The 23,119-nt window shown below is 47.0% G+C and overlaps 1 protein-coding gene across 4 annotated transcripts in view; it reads right to left on the reverse strand.

The window, feature by feature from the left end:
• The window catches only part of DDX31 (DEAD-box helicase 31), a 68,560-nt gene that overhangs the window by 24,063 nt on the left and 21,378 nt on the right, over nt 1-23,119 (reverse strand). For all 4 annotated transcript variants that reach the window (XM_019728908.2, XM_019728907.2, XM_019728909.2 and 1 more), the window contains 4 exons: nt 20,510-20,569; nt 11,910-11,960; nt 10,224-10,363; nt 5,357-5,438 (listed from right to left, as the gene is read on the reverse strand). In XM_019728908.2, the coding sequence (XP_019584467.2) occupies nt 5,357-5,438; nt 10,224-10,363; nt 11,910-11,960; nt 20,510-20,569 (333 nt within the window). The remainder of the gene's footprint in view (nt 1-5,356; nt 5,439-10,223; nt 10,364-11,909; nt 11,961-20,509; nt 20,570-23,119) is intronic.

A 23,119-nucleotide genomic window follows, 5' to 3' on the forward strand; every position in this document is an offset into this window, starting at 1 on the left:
CCTTGAACAATCTCAGAGGAAAGACTTCTTTCTTTATATCCCCCTAAAAACGAGTGGTTTTTGTTTCCTGTATCTTAAAATAAACATGAATGCTTTCTATTGAATGTGAACCTTAGATGCAAAAGAACACAGATTCTCCAACCCAATTTGGCTAATATGGTGGCTCTTTGAATGGTGCTATTAAGCCTCTGTCCCCCACCCCCAATGTAAGTCACCAGGAAAAACACCAGTGGGGCCCAGTTCATGCTTCTTTTAACCCCTGCAGAGAATGGGGTGCACACACCGTGTGGCTGGCTGTCCCTGACCTAGACGGTCTCTTGCACTTTTAAAGCTGCCAGAGGAAGAACAAAGGGGAGAGAAGAAAAAGCTTCAATCTTCAGATCGACATTCATCTCTATATTAACAGAGACTTAACAACCTGAAAATGTTTTGAGTTTAGTCAAATCATTCCTGCTACCTGTTTGGCTGACGACAGCCTAGCTGATTTCACAGTACATGGTTCCCCTAAGGGTTTTATCCACTCAAATGTCAAGAGAAACGTCACTCAGGAGCTGTGTTACGAAAGTGGACATTTGCTATTGTCATTAACAAGGATTTTTTTTTTTTACCCTCTTAACTGATGTGAAATGCAAACTTTTTTTTGCTGCCCTCCTTTCGTTAAGCCACCTCAGCAGCACAACTGTCACCTTCCTTGCGGTTTTTTTTTTTTTTTTTTAATATGAATGTAAAATTAGCGAGAATGCCCTTTCCCCTGGCGGACAGAATCCTCTGTTATTAAAAAGTAAAGCACTTTAATAATGAAAACTTTTTCCTCTTTTTCCTGTGTTTTAACTGTTTAAAATTAATGAGAAGGGCAGAATGGTTGTCAAAGCGATATTGAAAGCCGGGCAGCCAGGACCGAATAAGCACAAAAATCCCTCTAGAGTGTTAAATAAACAGCGCTCCAGCCCTCTCGAATCCCTCTGTTGGTTATTGTATACATTCTGTAACAGCTCTCAGAATAGATCTGAGAGCCAGGGAGGCAGAGAGGTTTCAGAATTCCAATAAAGGCCTCAAATTAAAGACAGCCTGGTGCGAATTCCAGGAGAAAATTAAAGAGACCTCAAGCTTAAGTGACAGGTGACTTGCTTCTGTGTCACAACTGTCAGGGGATTTAGTGATAATATGGCAATATATTACAAAGGGCTTTTCTTATTCCCCCCTTTAGGTTTCAAAATGAGGCATCTTTTCTTCCCCACCAAAAAAAAAAAAAATTACATATACACACATACACATATATATATAATGTGAGTGTGTATGCAAGTGAAATATGTAGGAAAAGGTGTTAAAACTAAGTCCACACGTTTGAAATGATGAGGTCTGTTTTAGTAAACTATGGAGAAAAGTTAATGGCAGAAAACATAATATACTTAGGAAAAAGCATGTCTGATTCCCCCCACCCCCGTTTCCAGAAATACTTTATTTTAAAATTGCCCCTCTGGAGAACGAATGAGGTCTTTTTCAGTTGTCTTCTAGGGAGGACAGTCTAAATTTAAACTGAAGACAGAGGGGGCAGAGGGAGGCAGCACCAGCTCAGCCCCAGACAGGTGATCTGCTCCCGTAATGAGCGCGGGTCAGGCCCCGGAGGGCATGTGAGCCCCCACAGGACTGGCTCCCCCACCCTCAAAGACACTCAGACCCAGGACTGGTTAATGAAGCCAACTCGCAACTAGTGGACCACGGGCAGTTTAGGAAAAGACATTTCCAACGGTCTGTATGCACTCGAGACCCTGTGTCCATGAGACCCTCCAGATCTTGGAGAGAACAGACGATCAAAGAGAACTAAGCAAGGGGCTAGTGGTCTTATTTTAATTTGAATAGTTCACAAAGCCCGTGGTGGCTTTTCGTTTAGGATACCTTTACAGGTACATTTTATAGCACAAAAGAACTTACAGGAAAAACACATTTGGATGTGCATGTGCGCTCTGAAGATAAAAATTTCACACCTATCAAGAAGCAACAGATGAGTTTAAGATAACTACCACAGATTATTTTTGTTGTAAAAAGTTTTAAGTGGTAGCAGCGGTGGGAGAGTGGCTTTTTTTGGGGGGGAAATGTGTCTTTTAAGGTATTTTAAGACTAAATGGGAGGATTTTGTTTTAATCACTTTCTTGCTGAGTCTTCCCCCCACAGTCCCTAGAACCTTCTGAGTGCTTTCCAGTAAAGTTGAAAGATCAAATGTATTCTCTTTGTAGGTGGGTGAACACTCACACACCCAGGCGTAGCTATATATATTTTATATACCTAAATATGAAATATACATTTTACAGATGCTTCACTAGCTTGCTTTCTGTTCACAGAAGCCCCAAAGTGTCTGAGCCAAAGAGACATTTACAATGGATTCAGGCCAGCTGGGTGAGGAGGGGCATTATAAGGAGCCTCTCAAGTGCAGGAGCCCCAGCTTCTGAGCCCCCCACTTACCCGCCTGCACTGGACAGCTGCCCGAGCTGGGAACAGCAAATAAGACGCACTGCACTTCTGAGGGGAAACGGAACCAAAAGCTGCACCCAGCACCCACTTATTCCCTCCAGTATCACATGCACCACACACAAAATACTCTCGGGCTGATTCTATCTATGATTATTAGTCATATTCTCAATTTTGTTTAGTTGCTCTGTGTCCTTTGCATTCAAGTTCAATTTGGTCGAAACAAGTCAGGTTTTCATCAACATGACATCTAGAACCTAGTATGATGAATGGTTTTCTAAGTTAACCAGATGCTTTGGTGTCAGTGAATGCCCACCCTGGCTTAGCATTTCTTCTTTTTAAAAACAAAGATAATCACACCTTAACAATATCAAAACATTCCATTCATTCCTCCCCATCAAGGCGGGAGCTCCGGGCTGAGGGGAACTTACGCGGCCCAGAAGTGTGCAGAGTACTTTCTGCCTTGTTTTACTTAAATCCCACGGTCGCCCTACAAGATGGGAGACTCTTGCCCTCCACGTTTCACAGGTGGGAAAGCTATGGCCGCTGGGAGGAGATAACCTGCCCCAGTGCAGAACCACTGGCTGTGAAGCAAGGACTCCCACCCACGTCTGTCTGACCCAGGGCCTGGCTCCTCGGCTCAGCAAGTCTTCCGGGCTGGCCTTGAGCCCAGGTGCAGGCTTAAGGACAGAGGCTGCAAGACCACAGTGGGCGGGTGTTACAAAAACAGCCGTGGCTTGCTTCTGAAGGAGTAGAGGGGACTGTGGCAGCTCTGCTCCTTCTCTGGAGCCTGCCCCTCAGGAGGGCGTCCAGGCCTAGCCCCCGTCTTCCCCGAGAAGTGCAGACGCCCAAGAAGCCCCACTCCCAGGACAGACTGATTTGGGCTCACGGGATAAACCCAGCACCTAAGCTGGGCCCAGAAGCAGTGTAAGTAAAGGCTAGATTTGATCAAACCTTTACTGTCTCATGTGGCAATTTTACCGTTTGCTCTTATTTCTGGAGAGCAGGCAGACGCAAATGTTCCACTCACGGTGACACAGCAAGAGGCACTGGGCTTTGTGTCACTGAGTCTGGCCTTTAATTCCACACCTACTATTAACTGATGTGACAATAATAAGGATGAATAATAATAGCAATAACATGCCTCTTGGGACCCGTGTTGGGGCTTTCAGGTTATTTCTTACTCACTCTTCCAGTGTCCTTAGGAGAATACGATTAGTATCTCAATTTTCCACATGAAGAAACTGAGGCTTAGGAAGGTCTAGGACTGGCCCAAGGCCACACAGCTAGGAAGTGAGGGCAGGAGTCTGACCCTGAGGCCATGCTCGTAACCCTCCTGTTCCACAGGCCCCTCGGACAGGTCCCCAGATGCCTCTGCTTATGCCACACAGCTGACCTGGGGCCAAAATGAAGTATCTGTGGGAACATTAGAAAAACAACTCTCACTAGAATTTGCAATGATTTCAGAAGAACAGAGGTGGGCCAGGACCAGTGAGTGTCTGTTTGGCTATGGGTCAGTTCCCTTGACAACAAACTGTTAACAAGGGAGGGCCCAAAGCCTAACGCGGCTGGGCTGTTTTACATGAGATATCGCTTCAAATAACTTGTTGATCAATTGAGTCTTCAATCACTCTTACTTGGGGAACTTTGTGTGGTACCACTTATTGACCAACCTCTGCTATGAAAAGGGCTAACGTTACCCAATTTAAAAAGCAATTTCATTGTTTTCTTGGCTTAGGTACCACTAACGGAGGAATGCTGGCACACAGTGAAGCATGTGTGTTGGAAGGCACATGGCCTGCGTTCACATCCCAGGAGGAGAGCCGATTACTAGTGAGCCTTATGCAGGTTCCTGCAGCTCTGCAGCCTCAGTGTCCTCACCTATAAAGTGGGACAATAATGTCTAGCTTATGGGGTGGCTGGAAGGATCCCATAGGACCGAGCACGTGAAGAGCTCAGCACAGTCCCGGGGACGGAACACACACGGAAGCGATAAACGCTGTGATTATTTCCTCGCCTTTTCTTAGATCAACTTCCTTATGTGCTCTCTGGAACAAGAGAACCTAAGTTAGGATCAGCCAAATCGAGTCCCCGCCTTGAGGAGAATATCGATCCAAATAAAGACACATCCTAACGGGTAAAAGAAACTCTTAAGCTTGATCTATTTGGCTCTGATTTTCCAGTCTATCCTCAGGCAGACAAAACAAATGTAAAATATTCAAATAATTAATATTTCATAGACAAAATTACATACAGCAACATCTCGCACACATGTGCTTGTGACACACTGAGTAGTGTGTTCGAGTGGGGTGGGGAGACGACTGCCTAGTAGGAAGAATGGCCCAGAAAAGCAGCAGCAAAGGGCATTCAGTGCTGTCTGCTCGGGCTCTCCATGGGGAACCGCATGGGTCATGAAAATTCTTCTTCTTAATGACCTCGGCTTTCCCCTCCCTCTGTGTACACGTTCACCAATGGATGGATTGAGTGTGCCTGAAGAGGGATGCAGAGACACTGCTTTTTCCATGCTGCCTTGGGTGGCCGGACTAGTCGGTTGTCCTTGGTGACAATGTGGAGAGGGACGACCAGGGTGGAGCCCAGGACACGGCCTCTGATGCACTCTGGCCTAGGTGAGTCAGCCCTCCGCTCTGGGAAGCCTGCTGCTGCCTGGTCGATTGCCAGGGTGGGCCACAGCCTAGTCACTGGATGAGACCAGCAAACACACACAGAAGCAGAGGCGAGAAAACACACAGTCTGATTTGGCCTCATCCAATGTTCGTGGTCCTCCGACACGTTTCACTTGAACTAACTATCCTAACAAAATCTCCACGACCCCCAATCAAGCAGGAAGCCTAGTCTGCTAGCAGCAAGTACGATAAATATTAAAACTCACCTGGTGTCCCCATCGTCTCCCTTTAAAACAATCAGCCCTTGTCAGAACAGACAAAATATCTTCCATCTTAATCTCAGAAACGCTGTAAAAGGAAGGGCAGAACAAAGTAAACTTTTCATTCTTTCAAAAACATCCAGACTCTTGAAGCATAAAACTGACCTATTCTCAAACTAGATATAAAGTAGAAGCTACACTTACATAGGAAAGAGAATATTTTCCTAAACCGCTAGGAATTTGGAAGGAAGGGGACCTCTGTAGTATTACAGGGACAGATGGGGTAATATTCCCAACATTTTCCTTGCTCTCTGATGCATTTTAAATGGACTCCATTTGGAATTTCCTTTATAGGGATGTCATTATTTCTTAATAAATCTTGAATACTAAGTAAGTAGGCCTGCTTACTGGTACATTACCTTGACCAGAGCAGATGATGACGAAATAAAAACCATTTCAGATAGTCCCTTTCATTTTATACTAAAAATAGAAAGGTAGCTAAGGATCCTTAACTGCTGGGGTAAACGCGCAGGGATGGTGAACACATGACCAACACGGGCTGACCACAGCACCAAAACTCTCCTCCAATCTACCCTGATAGACCTTCATAACTCTTGTCTCTTAATTATTAAAGGGTAAGGACCAAATGCTCTCTGATGAGTCTGGAGCTACGTGCAAACGGCTGAACGTAGAATTCAGGCTTCTGTCATAACCAGGAGCCATTGGGGCCAGAACAGAACTGCCCAAACTGCCCAGCAGTGGAGTCTGCGAAGCATACACTTCCCCACTCTTCTGAGGCCACCGCACTCGAAGGCGGGCAGTGCACGCAGAACCACGCATCAGAGACCAAGGAAATAGGAAAACATACTTCCAGGGAGAAAGGAAAAGGGAAGGAGGAGTTCTGGGGGGAGAAAAGCAGATCATCAAAAGATAAATGATTTCCCTGTATGTTGTTGTTTCTTTCAAAATGTAACAGCAAATTAAAACATGAATGGCAACCTCTTCTGTGGAAGAAGACGATTCTCCCCCTTTCCCCTAAAGGTTACTCTGACAAAGCTATGAATGAAAATGTCATGTCTCTGACAGCTATTTACCTGAAATGTGTCACCACTTCCCTCAACACCCCCAGCCCCCACCCCTCAACATTTTTCCGCTGCTGCAGCTTGCAGCCCTACGGATGCGTGAAATCTTTTTACAGCAGGAAGAGTCAACCGGGGAAGCAAGAGTATGTACCGAGAGGGTGGGAGTTGGGGGATAATGATCATATTTCACGGCAAATCTATTTTTCACTATGAGAGAGAAATGTTATGGCTATTGAGTTTGCCTCTTATTTATGCCTGGATATCTGAGGGAAGGTGAAAACACAGCTCAAGCCTAGCCTTTTCTTTGTCTATCTGACTTGCCACTGTTCGTCACTTATTTTCCTGAGGAAAAATAAAGGAGCAATACAAAAGTCAAAGAAACGTAACAACTTGGGGTCAAATCTTGAAGCAGGGAGAAAGGGAAAAGGAATGATGCCATTCCCCGTCGGAGACACAAAGAACTACGCACGCCACCGACAGGCAGGTTTTCTCCAACGTGTGGGCACGTGGACAGTGCAGCCAGAGCCCGGCTGGTGGGGTGTGCGCTGTGTGTCCATTCGACAGTGCCCGGAGGCCACTCACCCTAAGTGAACAGGAGCTGAGGGGGAACTGGGTGATTTACAGTTTAAAAGGGCCTTCCTCCTATTGCTTCTGAGGAACAAAGCAAACCCACTCTGCTTATTTATGGTTCTATCAACAGATCTGAATCAGCCCTCCTTACTATGGAAAGAGCTAGATAAAGAAAGAAATCCAGGGACCTGTCTTATGCTTGATCTAAGAAACATAGGTTTTGATGAAGCATTTACATTTTAATAACCCAATGATGACTTTCATTGGAAATACATTCAAAGGAGAAGTGGGGAAAGTTAAGAAGTCAGCAGATACAAAGCCGTCAAAAGGCAGTAGGGATGGAGTTCTGAGCGTTTAGGGATGGACAGGCAGCAAGGCCCAGGGCACCTGCCGCTTGCCCTGTCCGCTAAGGTAAATCGTCAGGGCGAGTTCCACAGTGCAGAGTGTGAAGGCAAGTGGCAATCTGTTGCAATGGCCCTTCCTGCCGAGAGTGCCAGCCTGCCTTCCTGAATCTTCTCTGTAATTCATCAGCCATCCCAGCATCCCGCTGCCTGGCTCTCTGGTTCTTAGGCACAAAACATACATTTCTTCCTCTTTTTTAAAAAAATATTTAGTACCTTTCAGATTCCAGAACTGCTTCTTTCCACAGAACACTCTGACATTAGTTCTTACTAGGTTTCACTTTATTTGGTATTGAGTCAAAGAACAGTCTATACGTGGATATCCAACATGCGGCCCGTGCTCAAACAGAAATCAGAAAGTATCGCCCGGCTATACCATAGCTTAGATCTGGATTTATTTGGGCTGATTACATCCAGCCCAGAAAGCAGTGTGTGGTTCAGGCACAGGCACTTCAATAGGTGAGTTTTCAGGGCAGAAACCAGCAAGTCTCAACTCCTACCGACTCTGTCCCCCTTGAATGTTTATACCACCTTGGACGTGCTCTCCACCAAAAGCCAAGCCCCTTCCCTCTCGGGATCCGTCTTCATCCTTCTGAACTTCCTCTCTAAGTCCAAGTCTCTGGCATCGGCCATCTCCTGAATGTGTGCGTTATGGTGGATTTTCCACAAATGCTGCTGGCACACTCTTTTTCCAGATGAGATCATCAGAGAGGATGACCACACGTTTCACATCTTTAAAATATACGTGGCTCAATGATAATTCGTGTTGTTGCTAATTACTATTTTCCCTTTTCGATTGTGGTGACATTTGAACCTGTCATAGCAATCAACTTGAGTGCGTTTAAGAAACAGGAAGCAGAGAGGGACAGCGGCACCTATGCTGACGGCTCGGTGCCGGATGCTTCTCATTCGACGTCTTAACTGTCAGCACTCATTTTCCTGAGCTCATGTCAGAGTGAAGGAGCATGGGAGAGTATTTGGAGAGCTGCTGATGGGAAGGAACATGAGAATGTGCACCTGCAGGTGTAGAACGGGAGGAGCAGCCGTGCATGAGAGGCTGCTAAGGTGTAGTGACTGCCCGGTCTAGTGCGGGATGAGAACACACGATTCTGAAAACTCTCCACAGCTCTACAAATTCCTGTGTCAGAGAAAAAGGGCTACAGCGTAGTGACGGGGCCCTACCCTATGAGAATGGGGTGGGGGAACACAGGGGAACGGGTTTTGTCCGTGGGTTTTCGTTTCAACCCCCGGGTATTTCTGGAGAACTGCCTGGTCGGGTGCCGAGTGGCAGCCTAGACACTGTCAGGGTCGCAACGAGGAGGACCAGCTGGCCTCCAGCCCCAGGGCACCACATCCAGCTGGAGGTGAAGCTCTTGGTGAAAAGCGATGGATTGATCCACATGAGATTTCTCATAAGTGAGATAACATATGCACATCTTCCTGAGACAGATAAAAACCACCCTTCCAACTGAAAAGCCGCGTTAAGATGAGATATACTAAGAGGAAAGTGCCAACCACCCCCATGTGAGCTCACCTGGAACTATTACCGGATGCATGAGGAGGGGCTCCCGGCCTCCCTGACACTGAGGAGGTCAGGCACACTTTCTGAATACGCCAGTCCCTGAAAGTTCACACCAGCGACCCTGAGAGAGTGTGGAGCAGGTGACAGAGAGAGCTCTGTCCCCAGTGGGGACGGCCACATACATCTCTCCAAGGGGGCGCCCTGCACGTGGTCCTGTGGTCCCCCAGACCAGGTGCAGATGCAGAATGCAATGATTTCCCCAGCTCTGTACTTTAGGGTCTTGTAGTATCATTGGATGCTTTACAAAAGCATAGACCAAGAGAAGCACCAAGGAACGAGACCGTCACATGTGCACCGGCCTCACAAGGTCGAGTCTAAGTGGCACTCGAGCAGCCACTGCTGCTTCTGTGCGTGGTGTGCATCGTGTCCCTCCATCTTGGGCAGACACATGGCAATTCCTGTGCCTCCAAAAACACTGTATGCATCGCTGTACTATGTCTGAGCAGAAGAAATTCTTGAAAGCGGTGTGAAAAATGGCCTGCCTTTAGAAGCCCCTTATTAGAGCTTGTTACTTCAGGTGCCAGAGATTTTATGGAAGACATGACAAAAGAAAGTCACATCTGTGGCCCTGTGATTTCTGTCTGCTCTCGTTATAATCACTCCCGGCCAGGTCGAGGCATTGCTCTCTCTCTTTCTGAGGGAGGTCAGGGTTTGATGGAAGCCCCCTGATGAGGCTTCTGTGCTGTTGAGCCCGTGACCCAGAGCCACAAGGGAACATGGGGTGCCCGGCGGGCACGTCCAAGATGGCGGCCAGCCAGTCCCACCTGTGAGTGTGTGGGGCACCTTTCAATGGCCTTACAATGATTCCCCCGTAGGTTTATTTTCCTGTGGGAAGGGGAGTTGTGTGACGAGTAAAAAGTATTTTTCTTAAGGACAAATCAAATGTAAAGGTATAAAGTGTTAAGTGCGAGAAATGAAAATTGTGACTACAAGAAGCTGGCTGTGAGGGTCGTGCACACTTATTTTACGGGAAGAGACACGAAACACAGACCTCTATCTACAAGAGAAACGAAGTGCAACAGATCATTCCATGACTTAGGCTGGCAACGCCAATGAAAATTGTCATGTGCTGATGGTACTAAGGGTTGTAGTTTTTGCCACTGGCTATTCTGGGACTCATTTAGGGATCACAAGGGTTAATGGCTCTTCGTCAGCTTACAAGGCCCATCCACTATAAAAGGCGACAGAAAGTTAATTAGGTGAGATCAGCCGAAGCCCCGTTCAGGTTTCTGACTCACTTGATTTTGTGAGAAGCCAACGAGTTGACATATTCTGCCTCCGAAGGAGCCAAAATGAGCAGACTGCTCCCACGGCAGCCAATGCGGGCGGTTCTGCCAATCCGGTGGATGTATTCAGCCGGTGAAGACGGAGCGCTGTACTAAGAAGGGTAACGAAATAAAGGCGTTCATAGATCAAGGGGCTGCCATTAATTGGAAGTGCAATACCCCTCACCTGCCTCCAGGTATCCCAAGAATTAAATCCTGGTGCTATGGTTACCCTAACACAATCACAAGCAGAAGTCACTCAACCCTGAAATTCCTGGCTTCACTGGAGATAACAAGGCTCTGACATGCAAACGTGAACAGTGGCCAAGTTTCAGATAAACGAGATGTCTTCTCGTTCTAGTATCTCCTTTTTAATTTTACTTCTCCACAGGTCTCTTCATTTTCCTATTTGCATCTTTTCACCGAGGTGACTGTGCAAGGTGAAAACGTGGGCAGGTGGGGGCAACCGTCTGCAGATGACCACGTGACCTTGGCCTACGTCCTTGGTAGACAAAGCAGTGGGCTGAGGCCACAGAAGACGCTGGACAGGGTAAGGAGGAAGGGGCTGTTACTGCGGCCACCAGAGTTCAGCTGTGCCGCCAGGCCACCGGGAACTGGTCCCAGTAGGGCAGAGTCGCAGGGTGGTCTCCTTCACAGGGACGTGCTTCTGCTCCAGGGACAGCGTTCCTAACTCAGGGGAAACCGCAGACTCCAGAGCTCAGCAGAATGAATTATGCACAGCATTTGCTGTTCTCTATGGCAGTAACTCTGTCATCATCGAAACTAATTGACCATATATTCATTCTTCCTTTTTTTTCCCTCGGCTGCTACGTGAACCACAGATCAGAGGGCCCAAATGAATACACGGGAGGCCAGGCACATTAACCTAATCAATAGTCACAGTATCAGAAGGCTCTAGACAATCGATTTTCTGTGCCTAGCCTTTCACACATTCAGATTATCCATGTCATTTTATCTTTAGTTCTCTTTGTGGCCAGCAGGAGAGAAGCAGCAATACCTCCTGTGGCAAAGTGATCTGTGGTGAGCAGAGCAGATTTCCTAGCCACTGACAGGCATGCGATTCCACTACAATGTGAATAAACCATGACTCACGTCAACAGGGCACGTGTCCCCGGCCCCCACACAGAAGGGCTGAAAAATACCACTCTGCAGACTTACGACAAGAAAAAACAAAACTGAAACCACTAGACTCTCGGGCTAACACCTGTACCCTCTGGCAAAGCGTCTACGGCTAGAGGTATGTCTAAGCTGCTGTCAGGGACCTAATTGTGCCCTGCAGGTCAATGTCCAGGACACGGCTCTCAGGACAGCTGAGCCACCTCCTCCTGGACACGAGGCCTCCCAGGGGCCTGGGCAATTCCCGTGACTGCTGGAACTGTGTGTGTGACAGGCATTGGTCTGGGCGCAGGGAGCCCGCCCCGCCCTCCTGTGACTGCAGTCTGGCTGTCTGCCGCAGCAGTTAGGTGCGCTGGGTAAGGGAAGGTGTTGGGAGAATTGTGCAGATAAGGCTGGTTGCTGCCTGGTTACCAGGGCAACACCCAAGAGGGTAACAATAATCATTCTACTTAAAGCTAACGCATCTACTCGTGATCATATATTCCTGCCTCGAGCTCACACCTTCACAACTAAAAAAATTACCTGAACAATCCACGTGACTTGAGGGAGATCTAAGCCCCGAGCTGCAACATCCTTCAAAACAGAAAAGAATATGGCTTAGGACTGAGTTTCTGAACCATCGTGGGGTCATAGAGCCGTTGGTAATCCAGTGCAAACTGTGACGGCTCACTCCCACCCACACACAGACATCTGCATACGACCTCAGAAGCCACCTGTGGTTAAAAATTCCGATGGAGGGGTAAGTTGTATGGAACCCACTGGGAGGCAGACCCAACCCCTTCACTGAAAGACCACCACCTGGTTAGCCCAGAACTTGAACAAGTCATTGCCGGCTGTGCCTTGTTGGATTCTGAAAACTTGTAGCATGTTTTATGACTTTTACATTTTATCTGCGAAACCACTCTGTGATGAATGCATTCCTGGGTTATGATCCCCATCCCATCCCTACTGGCAATGCCACACTAACAACAACCCGCCTCTGTGGCTTCCTTCCGACGATCACGCCATCCCCTCGTGGAGGTGAGTTGCAGAGTGTTTACTGAGGACTTTGCTTATTAGCACCAGAGAGCAGAAGGATCGGGCAATGCCTGCCTCTTCTGACAGCCAGATAGGAATGCAGGCCACAGACGTCACCAGACAGACAAAAACTACAAAGGCGATGGAGATTTCACTTTTTAGCTGGTCGTCACCTGAAGAACAAAGACTCTCTGCTCTCTGGTTTCTGGCCATTCTGGCGGAAAGGCTAGAAAGTGGGAATCTTCCCGTCTTTAGAAATAAATGTACACTTGGCATTCCTCTTCTAGCTAACAGTCATAACAACAGCATCCCCAGTCAACATTTCACGGGCACTCACTATACACACCAGACACTGTGTGGGGCGTGTTATCTGCATTATCTGACTGATCTTCAAAACAACTATTATTCCAAGGCCATATTATATTGTTCCAACATCAGAAAAGATGCTGTACCTTTCCTGCCCTGTGTTGGGAATGCAAAATAGTATGAACGCTTCTAGCGAGGAATTTGATTAATATCCAGCAAAATTACATATGCACTTGTCTTTTGACCGAGAGCAATGTCACTTCTAGAAATCCATCGCAAAGATACATTGGCAAAAACACAAAATGGTATGTGTACAGGGCTATTCATTTCACCACCATTTATAACTGTAGGTCCAGTAAAAACCCCGATGTCTAGCAGGATGCAGGTGGAATAAAATATGGCAACACCCACTCCATATAACAGAGTAACACACAGCCACAGAAGGAGGGAAGATTCCGATGTACTGATATGGAGAAGCTCTAGGATATATTTCCCGTGTGTATAGCTTACACTTTTGTGTAAAAAAATGGGCTAAATATATTTGCTCACATTTCAAAAAGAAATAATGGAGAACCGCCCCCCCCCCTCCAGAGTTGACAAAAATAGTTACCTAGAGAGGAAGGAAGAGAACATGAGGGGAGGGGAAAAGAATGGGAGCTAGACTTCCTTTAATGCGCCTTTATCATTTTGATCCTGAGACCATGTAAGTGTTTTGACAATTAAAAGTCAGACCATCAGCCACCGTGCAACAGGAAGAACAGAGCACCACCTATTCCTGCCCAAACAAAAACAAAACCCTAGAGCCTGAATCTAATCAAGGCTCTGGACCTAACTACTAGTTTAGAGGAAACACGGGGACAGAGGATCAAGAGAAACACCACCACGAGGACACAATTAGGCAAATCTGGAACGTGGGGTGTTCTAGAGGACAAATGGTCTGGTTCCTTCTACCAAAAAACACAAGGAAAAAAAAAAGAGGGCAAAAAACCACATTGAACAATGGACAAATGGACAGATGAATCAATAGATAAACTAAGAACCAATGCCTGGAAGGAGGTTCACCAAAACTGTCAACTGTGGTTATCTCTAGGCAGAGAGATTTGGGGTGATTTTCACGTTTCTCTTTGCATTTTTCTGTGTTGTTTGCTTTTTTAATTTTTTAACAATGAATATGCATTTTCCCCCAATTTTTTATTTAGAAAAATTTAAACCTCCAGAAAAATTGGAAGAATAATACAATGAGCACCTGTATCTTCATTTAGATTCATTGATTGCTAAGCTTTGGCACGTCTGCCCTCTCTTTTGCTCGCCATACACGCATCTGTGTCTCTGAACCACCTGAAAGTACGTTGGAAATAGCATGACACGTTAGCACGTAAGAATGCCCCCTAAGTAAGAGGGCATCTTCTACATAACCACAACACCATATCACACCTAAGAAATGTAACGCCGACCAACATTACTTTCTGATATTCAGTCCACATTCAGATTTCTCCAATTGCACTGAAGATGACTCTGAGAGCTGTTTTTCTTTCCCAATCCAGGACTGAATCTCAGAGCATGCATTCTATTATTATTACATCCCTCTAGATTTCCTTAATTACAATGGTACTCCTGCCCTTTACTCACTTAGTTTTCTTTTTGTAACTATCAATTTTGAAGACTCCAGGTGTCTTGAGGAAAATTCCAGAATCTGGATTTGTCTGTTTCCTTGTGGTAAGATTCGGGGAAAGCACTTTGGCAGGACAATGTCGGGTGCTGTGTACTTCCCAGCACGTGACCCGGGGAGACCCACAAGGGCAGTCTGCCCTGGACAGGGGACGCCATGTCCAGCCACCTCAGTCAGGGGTGGCCGCCAGCTCTCTCCACTGTGAAGGTGCCTTTGTAATTAACAAGTAACCGGGAGTGAAACTTTGAGACTGTTTCCCAAAATCTCTTGCCCAATGGTTTTGGCATCTGTTGATCCTGCTGGTCTGTCTCAACTGTGACCTCGATGGCTGCAGAATGATGGCTTCCTGTCTATCATTCCTTCCTTCCATCTGCGAGCTGGCATTCTTCTATAAAGAACAGGCCTCCTCCCTCTCCCCTCAGTTTTAAGTACCACTGAGGGATTTTACGTATCATTCGCTTTTTTTGAAAATAATCCTATGCAAAGTTTCTGCAAGAAGCACGTTAAACACCACCACCCCTGTATTCCCCAGGGTCAGAGGCGGACCCGAGAAAGACCCTCCCTATCCACACCTCGCTCACCCAGAAGGACCACCGAGGGCACAGCAGCATCTGTCAGTCTTCACTCTGATTACACCTGGGACTGGCTGCTTCCCTCTGAATGGTAGCTAGGCTGCATTTATTAAGTGTGAAGCAGAAGATTAATATACTAAACGTGTGTCAACCACCCATGAGGTGTTTGCAGATAGCTTCCACATGCCCTGAAAGCTGAAGGCTGCCGTTCCAGAGCGGGCTCTACCAAAAGGGGGCAGGAACGGCTCTCTGCACCAACCACAGCTGACGTCTTCAGAAAAACTGATGGGTTCTTAAATCTGCTAAGCTCTTGTTAAGAGATGATTTATTTTATTTAAGTGCTCTGCAGTGGGAGATACTTGTAGACAAGGGGCTGCCTGAGCTTTACAGACAGGCTTTGTAAAAAATTTAATGCTCGTCGGTTTAGTAAATTCAAGCAAGAAACACAGATAAAACTCAAAAACAGCGTATGATGTTCATGAAACTCACTGAGTACAAACACGCTGAAACAGTGAGTTGGAAGAATGCCAGCAGCTTTCATCGCGACTGTTCGAGGTTCCATTTCCCACTTGGGTGATCTAGCTCAGGACGGCCGGCTACGACACCGTCTTCTCCCTCTCCCACTGCTTCTTGCTTCTTGTGTTGGGGGGACAGCCAACACTGCTCAGACTGAATCCTGCCCTTTCTGGGTCTAGGCTACCACACAGAACAGGAGAAAGAAATAATCTTCCTGGTCTAGACACAGAGAGAACTGGACTTCGTTATCACTGTAGCAGCCATACAATCTGGGCAAGTAAACTCAGTTCTGAGCCTCAGTTTACCCACCTGTAAAATGGCGGCTGTAAGATCTACTCTATTCATCTCATGAGGTTATTGTGAAGATCAAATGAGACAGTGTATGTCAACAGTGTTTTGAGAATACAAATCTACGTATTTCACTTCATGATGAAGTTAAGAATTGGTATGGAGGCGACAGGCAGTGGTGAAAGGCCTCTTCCCTCTCTTCCCCACTCACACCCCACTCACCCCATGGGGCAGAGGACCACAGAGAGGCAGGAGGCTGCTCCCTCTTCCTGGATCCACAGGAAACTGACCTGCTGAAGACTCAGCAAGGGCTTCGGTTCTCTGCCCACTCTTAGAACTCAGACCCAGCCCCACTGTGTTCCTTTAACCTAATTAGGGCAAAAGAATTGCTAAAGTCAGTTCTGAAAGAGGCTCAATGGTGCGGCCTTGAAGCCCCGGGCTCGACAATTGGCTGCCTCCCTGAGACCACGGAGTACAGATGGAAGGCAGCGTGCTCAGGTGCCAGCCTGTCAGTTGGATTAAAATGACTCATTTATTTGCCCAAGCACCTCACAAAGTGCTTTTACTAACAGAGAGAGGGCCTGCCGGCTCTCTGAGCAAGGGACGCAGCAAATCCGCCTCTGCCGCCTTCCTGGCCTGCCAAAAGTCATTATTGCCGTGTGTGGAAAGCCATCAGCGGGGTACAGGCCCCCGTTGTCCGGGTGACAGATTGGGCTGCGTAATCAGAGGAGGAAGGGGAGAGTGCAGAAGCTGTCAGAGGCGAGAGATCTTGGCTGGAGCCGCCAAAAAACTGGCAACATGAGTTAGCATAACTGAGTAAACAGCCTACAATCTCCAAATGATCTTCCCATTAACGTGATGAAATAGAGTGGAAAGGATAAACTTTACCTAAAAAACATGCCCCAGAGAAAAACAAGAGTCTACATTTATTTTGGGTTGTGAACTGACACTCTTGTGACACTTACAGCTGCACTCCTTTGTCTCCTAACCTCCTGGCACGGTGGAAATTCCCCAGGAGGAGAGGAAATTAAGAACCGCACAGACATAACAGTGTACTTCAAGCAAAAACAAAATTGAGAAGGTGGAGGAAAGCAGCAGAGCTGACGCAGGGTGCCTTCTGAATAAGAACGCGTGTGCGGGACGGCCTCGCTATATGCCAGCGGATAATCAGCCGCAGACCCCGGCGGAGTTGCAACGGGTCCTCTTATTGGGGAAAAGGTTCTGGTGCTCTGGTTATCCAGGGACAACCAGGGAGCACCACACACCAACGGACGCCAGACGTCACCTTAACACGGAATAGCATTTCCAGTCACTCAGGGGCATTTCTATCAACTCATCGACGTAGCAATGGTATGAAACCCATGTTCCCGTGCCCTGGCTTAGGGGGAGTTCTTCATCGTAAACAGGAGGGAACATTTTGTAGATAATTCAGTTTCTTATATCTGACACCTTTGATTTCTTAATTCCATTTGGGAAAGCGGGCTTTGAACTTTCAAAGGACTCCTTCCTGCTAATCCCTACTCCCTTCTTAGCTTGGCTTCTTTGGAGATCTAGTTTTCTGGATTACGCTGCAAATGTGGAAAGACTCCTCTTTCACAAACTGGGCTCTCCTGCCCTTCTCCTCGACTCCATGTCACCAAGGTCACATGTTTGTTAAGAGCCACGGTATACAGAGCCAGGTATCGGGTCCCGAAAGATTTCAGTGCATGAAATTAAAAAGGCCCTTGCTTTTCGATGTTTATAGTTAAGTTGAAAGAAACACACACACTCATGCACACCCTTAACTGTTCCAATAACAGAGGAGCTAGCAGGGAGGAAAAGGGGGTGCAGGGAGGGATTTTCTAGCAGTAAAGGAAATAGTGAGCTGCGAGCTTTCGTGTGCTTCCACCCTCACTCCCAAATGTTCGCACAGACATTCCGTCCTCTGGCCTTGTTGAAAGGGTCTGGGGATGACAAATCAAATGGCGAAAGGCACGGTACACAGGGGAAACATCCCCACGCGACAGTCACCAACGCGATTCCTGCTTCTCAGAAGAAGCCAGCTCTCAACCCTCGTGCCCTGCTGTGGCCCACATTCCTCATTAACACTATGGAGGCTCCTGGAGAGCGTTCACAGAACCTGGCAACAGGCTGCTTCAAAGGACGCCGGGTGACAGTACCTCCCACAACCCAGGGACGATCTATTGCAGTGTGTCTCAGGCGCCCCCCGGCCCTCAGATGCCAGAAGCGTCAGGCTAAAGCAAACAAATATGGCAGCAGCAGAAGGAACACGAGAGAGAGAATGCAGACCTTCTCCTCGCCGGGGAACCTGGGCTCATGTCCTGGCTTAGAAATAAAGGGGAGTGAGCCCCACCCAGCTCTTCTCCAGTAACCTTCACCGCAGAGGAAGGACATGATATGAGGAGGGGCCAGGGTGCTGGAAGCGACCTGAACGAGCAAGTGAACACGCGCCAAGAGATTTCCGAAAACTCAGACCGTGGGCAAGTGGGAGTTTGCCTTCCAGCGGCACCCAGGACTGGCAGGGCACGGAAGGTGGGGTGTACTTTGCTAGGTCAACGGTGCTCTTTGTCTAGCTGACATCACTTGCCGGTGACAGCCAGACAAAACAAGGAAAGTCATCGTAAGTTTTGACCCCACTGAAAATTACGTTTCAGAAAGAATGATCTTTTCTTCCAGGAAGAACAACTAAAACACCAAAAACTAAACCAGAACAAACCAAACAAACTGAACTTCAAGTACCTGGAGTTTTCTTGGACACTTAGAGCTCACCTGTGTCTGTAAAACATCGTCGCATTTGTACACTAAGGGACTGGACAATTTCTCCCCAGGGACAAATCCAGCATCTGAAGGGTCAAAGATAAAACATTGCTTTGATCCTAATCCAAACTTCAACACCTAGGTTCCTACCGCTTTCTGTGTTAACATTCACTCTTCAGGAAACACCGTTTCTATGAAGAACTGCATTTATTTCCAACGAGCGAGTGTAATCATCTCAGCCTCACTCAGTCTTTAGAAAAAGGCCTACATTGGTGGTTCTCACCAGAGTTTCTCAGGCCCTGATTATCCACATTGTCCACAAACAATGCGTCCTCTGCACGCTTGTTGCGCCGGACCCTGGGACAGAACTGCAAATAAAGCCCAGGACCTATCTTCGTGAGCTGTGAGCTGCTGGGAAGACACCTGGACCTGGTGTGATGAGTGCCATAAAGAATGAGTGCCATAACTGGGAGTGCCCCAGGGGGAAGAGCTGGCGCTCTGGGGTTCCATTTCCTGAAGAAATGAACCCGAAGCTGAGACCTAAGTAGGGCTTAGTCGGTCAGAGTGAGGTGTCCCAGGCAGAGGGAATGCATGTACCAAGGCCTCCAGGCCCAAAACAGCAAGAATGACACATTCAAGGAGCTGAAAGAGGGGACTGCTGGGCTGAAGGGTAAGGAGTAAGGGGGCAAATCCGACAGAGGAACAGAGGAGACAGGAAGGGGTCAGGTTCCAGAAAGTACGATTGGACATAAGGATTCTTGACAAATTTCTTGATCAAGTCAATTATTTGGCTCGTCTTCACTTTAGAGCAGGATTGAAAGACGGTTTTAGAGCAAACACAATATCGCTTCTCGGCCTTTGGCTAAGATCAAGTGTAGAGCAAACACAAGCGTGGGCCCTGTGGATGGACTTCAGAAAGGGAAGGGCTGCTTGGCCAGACGAGACCTCCTCAGGAGGCAAGCACTCCTGGTGCAACTGTTCTTAGCTCTGAACGACCGGCGTCGGCAGAGCCAGTGTTTGCCACACACGTGAGAATCGGCCACGACGACAAGCAGGAGACCGGGCGGGCTGTCTTGGATATGACCAGACACAAGAAACACAGCAGCACTCATCCATACACTAACGGGAAGAAGAAAACAATCTCTAGGACCGTTAAACCTGAATGTAGAGCAGGAGTTCCTCAAAAAGTAATTGCAATAAATGAGGCCTACCTGGGTATTCAACTTGCTAAACGTCTGTTTCCACCCAGCCATCGTTCGCTGGACTGCCCAATTTATAGCTAGCAATTTCATTTCTATCTATACAGCGATTTCGCAAAGCATCAGTTGGAGATTAAGTTACGCCATCCAAGATGGCACAAACAGGGAAGGTATTTTAATCTTGGGCGTGAGCGACAACCATGGCGGAGTGAGTGAGTCCCCAGAGAAGGGGCTATCGGAGGTGTGAGTTTTCCATCTTGAAAGAGCACGAGACATGTGCAGTCAAAGGTCAGCACTGTGCTGGCCAAGGGAGCCCTCCAAGATGGCAAAGACCGAGGCTGAGTGAGCTGGCCCTGAAAATTGCAGGGCAAATGATGGTTTTAGACAATAGCAGATGAAATCTGCCCGAGCGCGTCTGTTTTCCTTTAAGAAAAGGTGAGCGGAGACGAGTAGAGTGATTTTGCTGTGGAAAGACTTTCTCAGCTCTAATTACTCCCGATAGCTGTAATTTACAAGTTTTTGGTGGCTAGAAATCACCAAGATTCACACGTTTTCAGACCAACAGCTGTCACTATTAGTGAGCAAATCGCTAAGTCTTCTGCCCGGTGGCAGCCGGCTATCTGTGACAAAGTTGGGTGACAAATCAGAAGAGCAAAGGGACCAGCCACACCAACAGGCCCCGGGTATTCCCACTCTCTGTGGGGCTGGCCACAAGGCAAACTATCAAGAGACAAAACACTGCAACCACCACTGACAGAAATATTTGAGCTTCACGCTCGAATACAGAATGATACGTACCGTGCAAAGAAGGACACCCGTTTTGGAATGGGAGAATTCTTGAAACACTGCTGTTCTTTCCTACAAAAATAAGGGAAAAAAGCCTTACAATTCTGAGATCAGTTCCAGTGAGGGCGGCTTCGCTCCCCATAATGTTCCCAGCTTCCTCCTGCTATAACGCTAGGAAGGCCCAGATGGGCTTTGCCGAGAGGCAGAAGTGGACTCTTTACATTTAAAAGACTTTGGACTTACAGGACTGGACTTCTCAGACTATGGCAAAGCAGCAGGGCCTGAGGGCAGCACGTGTCAGTTAAGACAATGCCAGGCTGGGCACACCTCTGAACCTGGCAACCCCAAGAGCAGGCGAGATCAAAACCCCCAAGAGACTGAACGTATTCTAAACACACTTTCCTACAGGTGGGCCAGAGGAATGAAGAACCACCGACATTTCCCACAGGAAACTAATTTTTAAAAAGGTTAAAAATTACAAAGCCCATGTATTTTAACTGTAGAAAAATTATATTTAAGTCGAAGGAAGAAAATGCCACCATCCCACCACTCAAAGCAAAATACCACCACTGGTAACCCCTGGATGTTTCCCAGGTCCCTATCTGTGCAAAACATAACCACGTATGGGGCTTTTTACAAATGGCACCATACTACTTGCGCTAGTGACGTGCGCTTATCATGTATCACTAGAACGTGAACATCCTTTCATGATGACAAATATCTAAAACCCACATCGTCTCTCGCGACTAAACAGTATTCAGCTGAATGGGAGTGCTACCATTTCCCGACCAGTGCCCCATACTGGCCATCGAGGCTGCCTTCAGTTGTTCACCACTATAGACAATGCTGTGATCAACACCTCTGCACACAGTCGTGGTGGACAGGCCTAATTATTCCCTTTGGGTAAATTCCTAAAGGCAGACACACTGGACCAAAAGGCAGCCCACTTCGAAGGCTTTCAGCACGACCTTGCAAAGGGCACACAAGCAGTTGAGACCTGGCCTTGCCCATCTGTCAGCAACAACAGCAAAAAAGGAAATGTAACTGAATTACTACAAGTTGGGAAAGAAGAAAAAAGTGCAGTCTCTCCTTCCACTCTGGCACAGCCACCGTGTCAGTTACAGGGCACACCTCCCTCAGTACAGTGGACAGTGACAGCCACATGTACGGAGCACTGCCATGTACCAGACACCGGCCAACGCTTTACAGGTCTGAACTTACCAAATCCTCGTAACCACCCTACGAGCGGGAACTATCACCAACCCCTTTCCAGGTGAAGAAACTGAGGCACAGAGAGATTGAGTGACTTGCCCAAGGGATATGCACATGCAGGAAAGGGTGGGACTGCTATCTGAACCCAAAGTCGGTGCTGAAATCCTCACAAGGATGCCTGCCTACATCTGTCCAGTTTGCTGTATGGTCTTACAGGGACATTTTTTTAATGGTTGCATTAGAGAGTCAAAAATCAGAAAAGTTCATGAAGGCCTGTGAAACACCTTCAAGATTGGCCATTCGGATTTGGGGTGAGGAAAAAAAAACGAACAAAGTCTTGAGCTTTCATCACAACTATGATGCAGCAACTTTTTCAAACAGCAACTTCTCTCTAATGCCCGTGAACTTGGTTGGGGTCATAGCAATCATGTAGGGAGACCACAGGCTATGTGGAACAGTGGCGAGCACGAGAAGCCAGGAATATGTGATCGGGACTGTTTTAGCTTAGACTGGGACAAGATACTTAACATCAGCATTTACAAAATGAAACAGACATACTCCCTCCCATCTTCTACCCATTTCTTGGGGAGATTATGAAGACTATTTAATAAACAAAACAACAGAAATAAAATACTAAGTTATTAAACTGAAAAAACTGAACTATTTCCGAAAGAGAACTAGCAATAATAGTGGCACCTAACATTCACTGGGCACTTACTGCGTGCCAGGCCCTGTGCTAAGCACTTTATCTGCATCAACTCAATGAATCGTCACAACCACCCAGGAAATAAGGACTACTATGAGCTCCAGTTTAGAGATGTGGAAACTGAGGCACAGAGAGGTTAAAAAGCTTTCCTGAGGTCACACAGCCAATAAACGGCAGAGCCAGGACTAGAACACAGTCTGCCCTCAGCTATAAACACCCTGCTAGACCAGCATCCTATTACAAGGTGAGTTTGAAATAATTTAACTACAGAATCTTCTGTGTGATCTACTGGAATTCCCAGATCCTTCTGAGTCCATATTCAGCTCCTCCATCACCCTGAGACCTATCTTGCTGAATGCCTCCGATGAAAACAGACCCAGAGAATTAGTAAACTAAGTTAGAACAAACAAACAAACCCATAAATGGTATTACATTATGAAATCAACAAATTTGATTGAATCAGGGGGTGGGAAGGTACCGTATTTTTGTCGTGTATAATGCACACACGTCTTTGGCCCAAACTTTCAGGGAAAAGAAATCTTTCGTTTTAATTTTTAAATTGTTTACATTTAGTACTTGCTTTTTATATCATAAAGGAATTTTAGCATTTATTTTTAAACATATTACGGCACAAGAAATTTTATGTAACAAATCATTACAAAACACAAGAACAGATACAAGGTACAAGAAATTTTATGTACCAG

Source organism: Rhinolophus sinicus, linkage group LG04 (genome assembly GCF_036562045.2).
Source record: "Rhinolophus sinicus isolate RSC01 linkage group LG04, ASM3656204v1, whole genome shotgun sequence".
Classification (NCBI taxonomy): domain Eukaryota; kingdom Metazoa; phylum Chordata; class Mammalia; order Chiroptera; family Rhinolophidae; genus Rhinolophus; species Rhinolophus sinicus.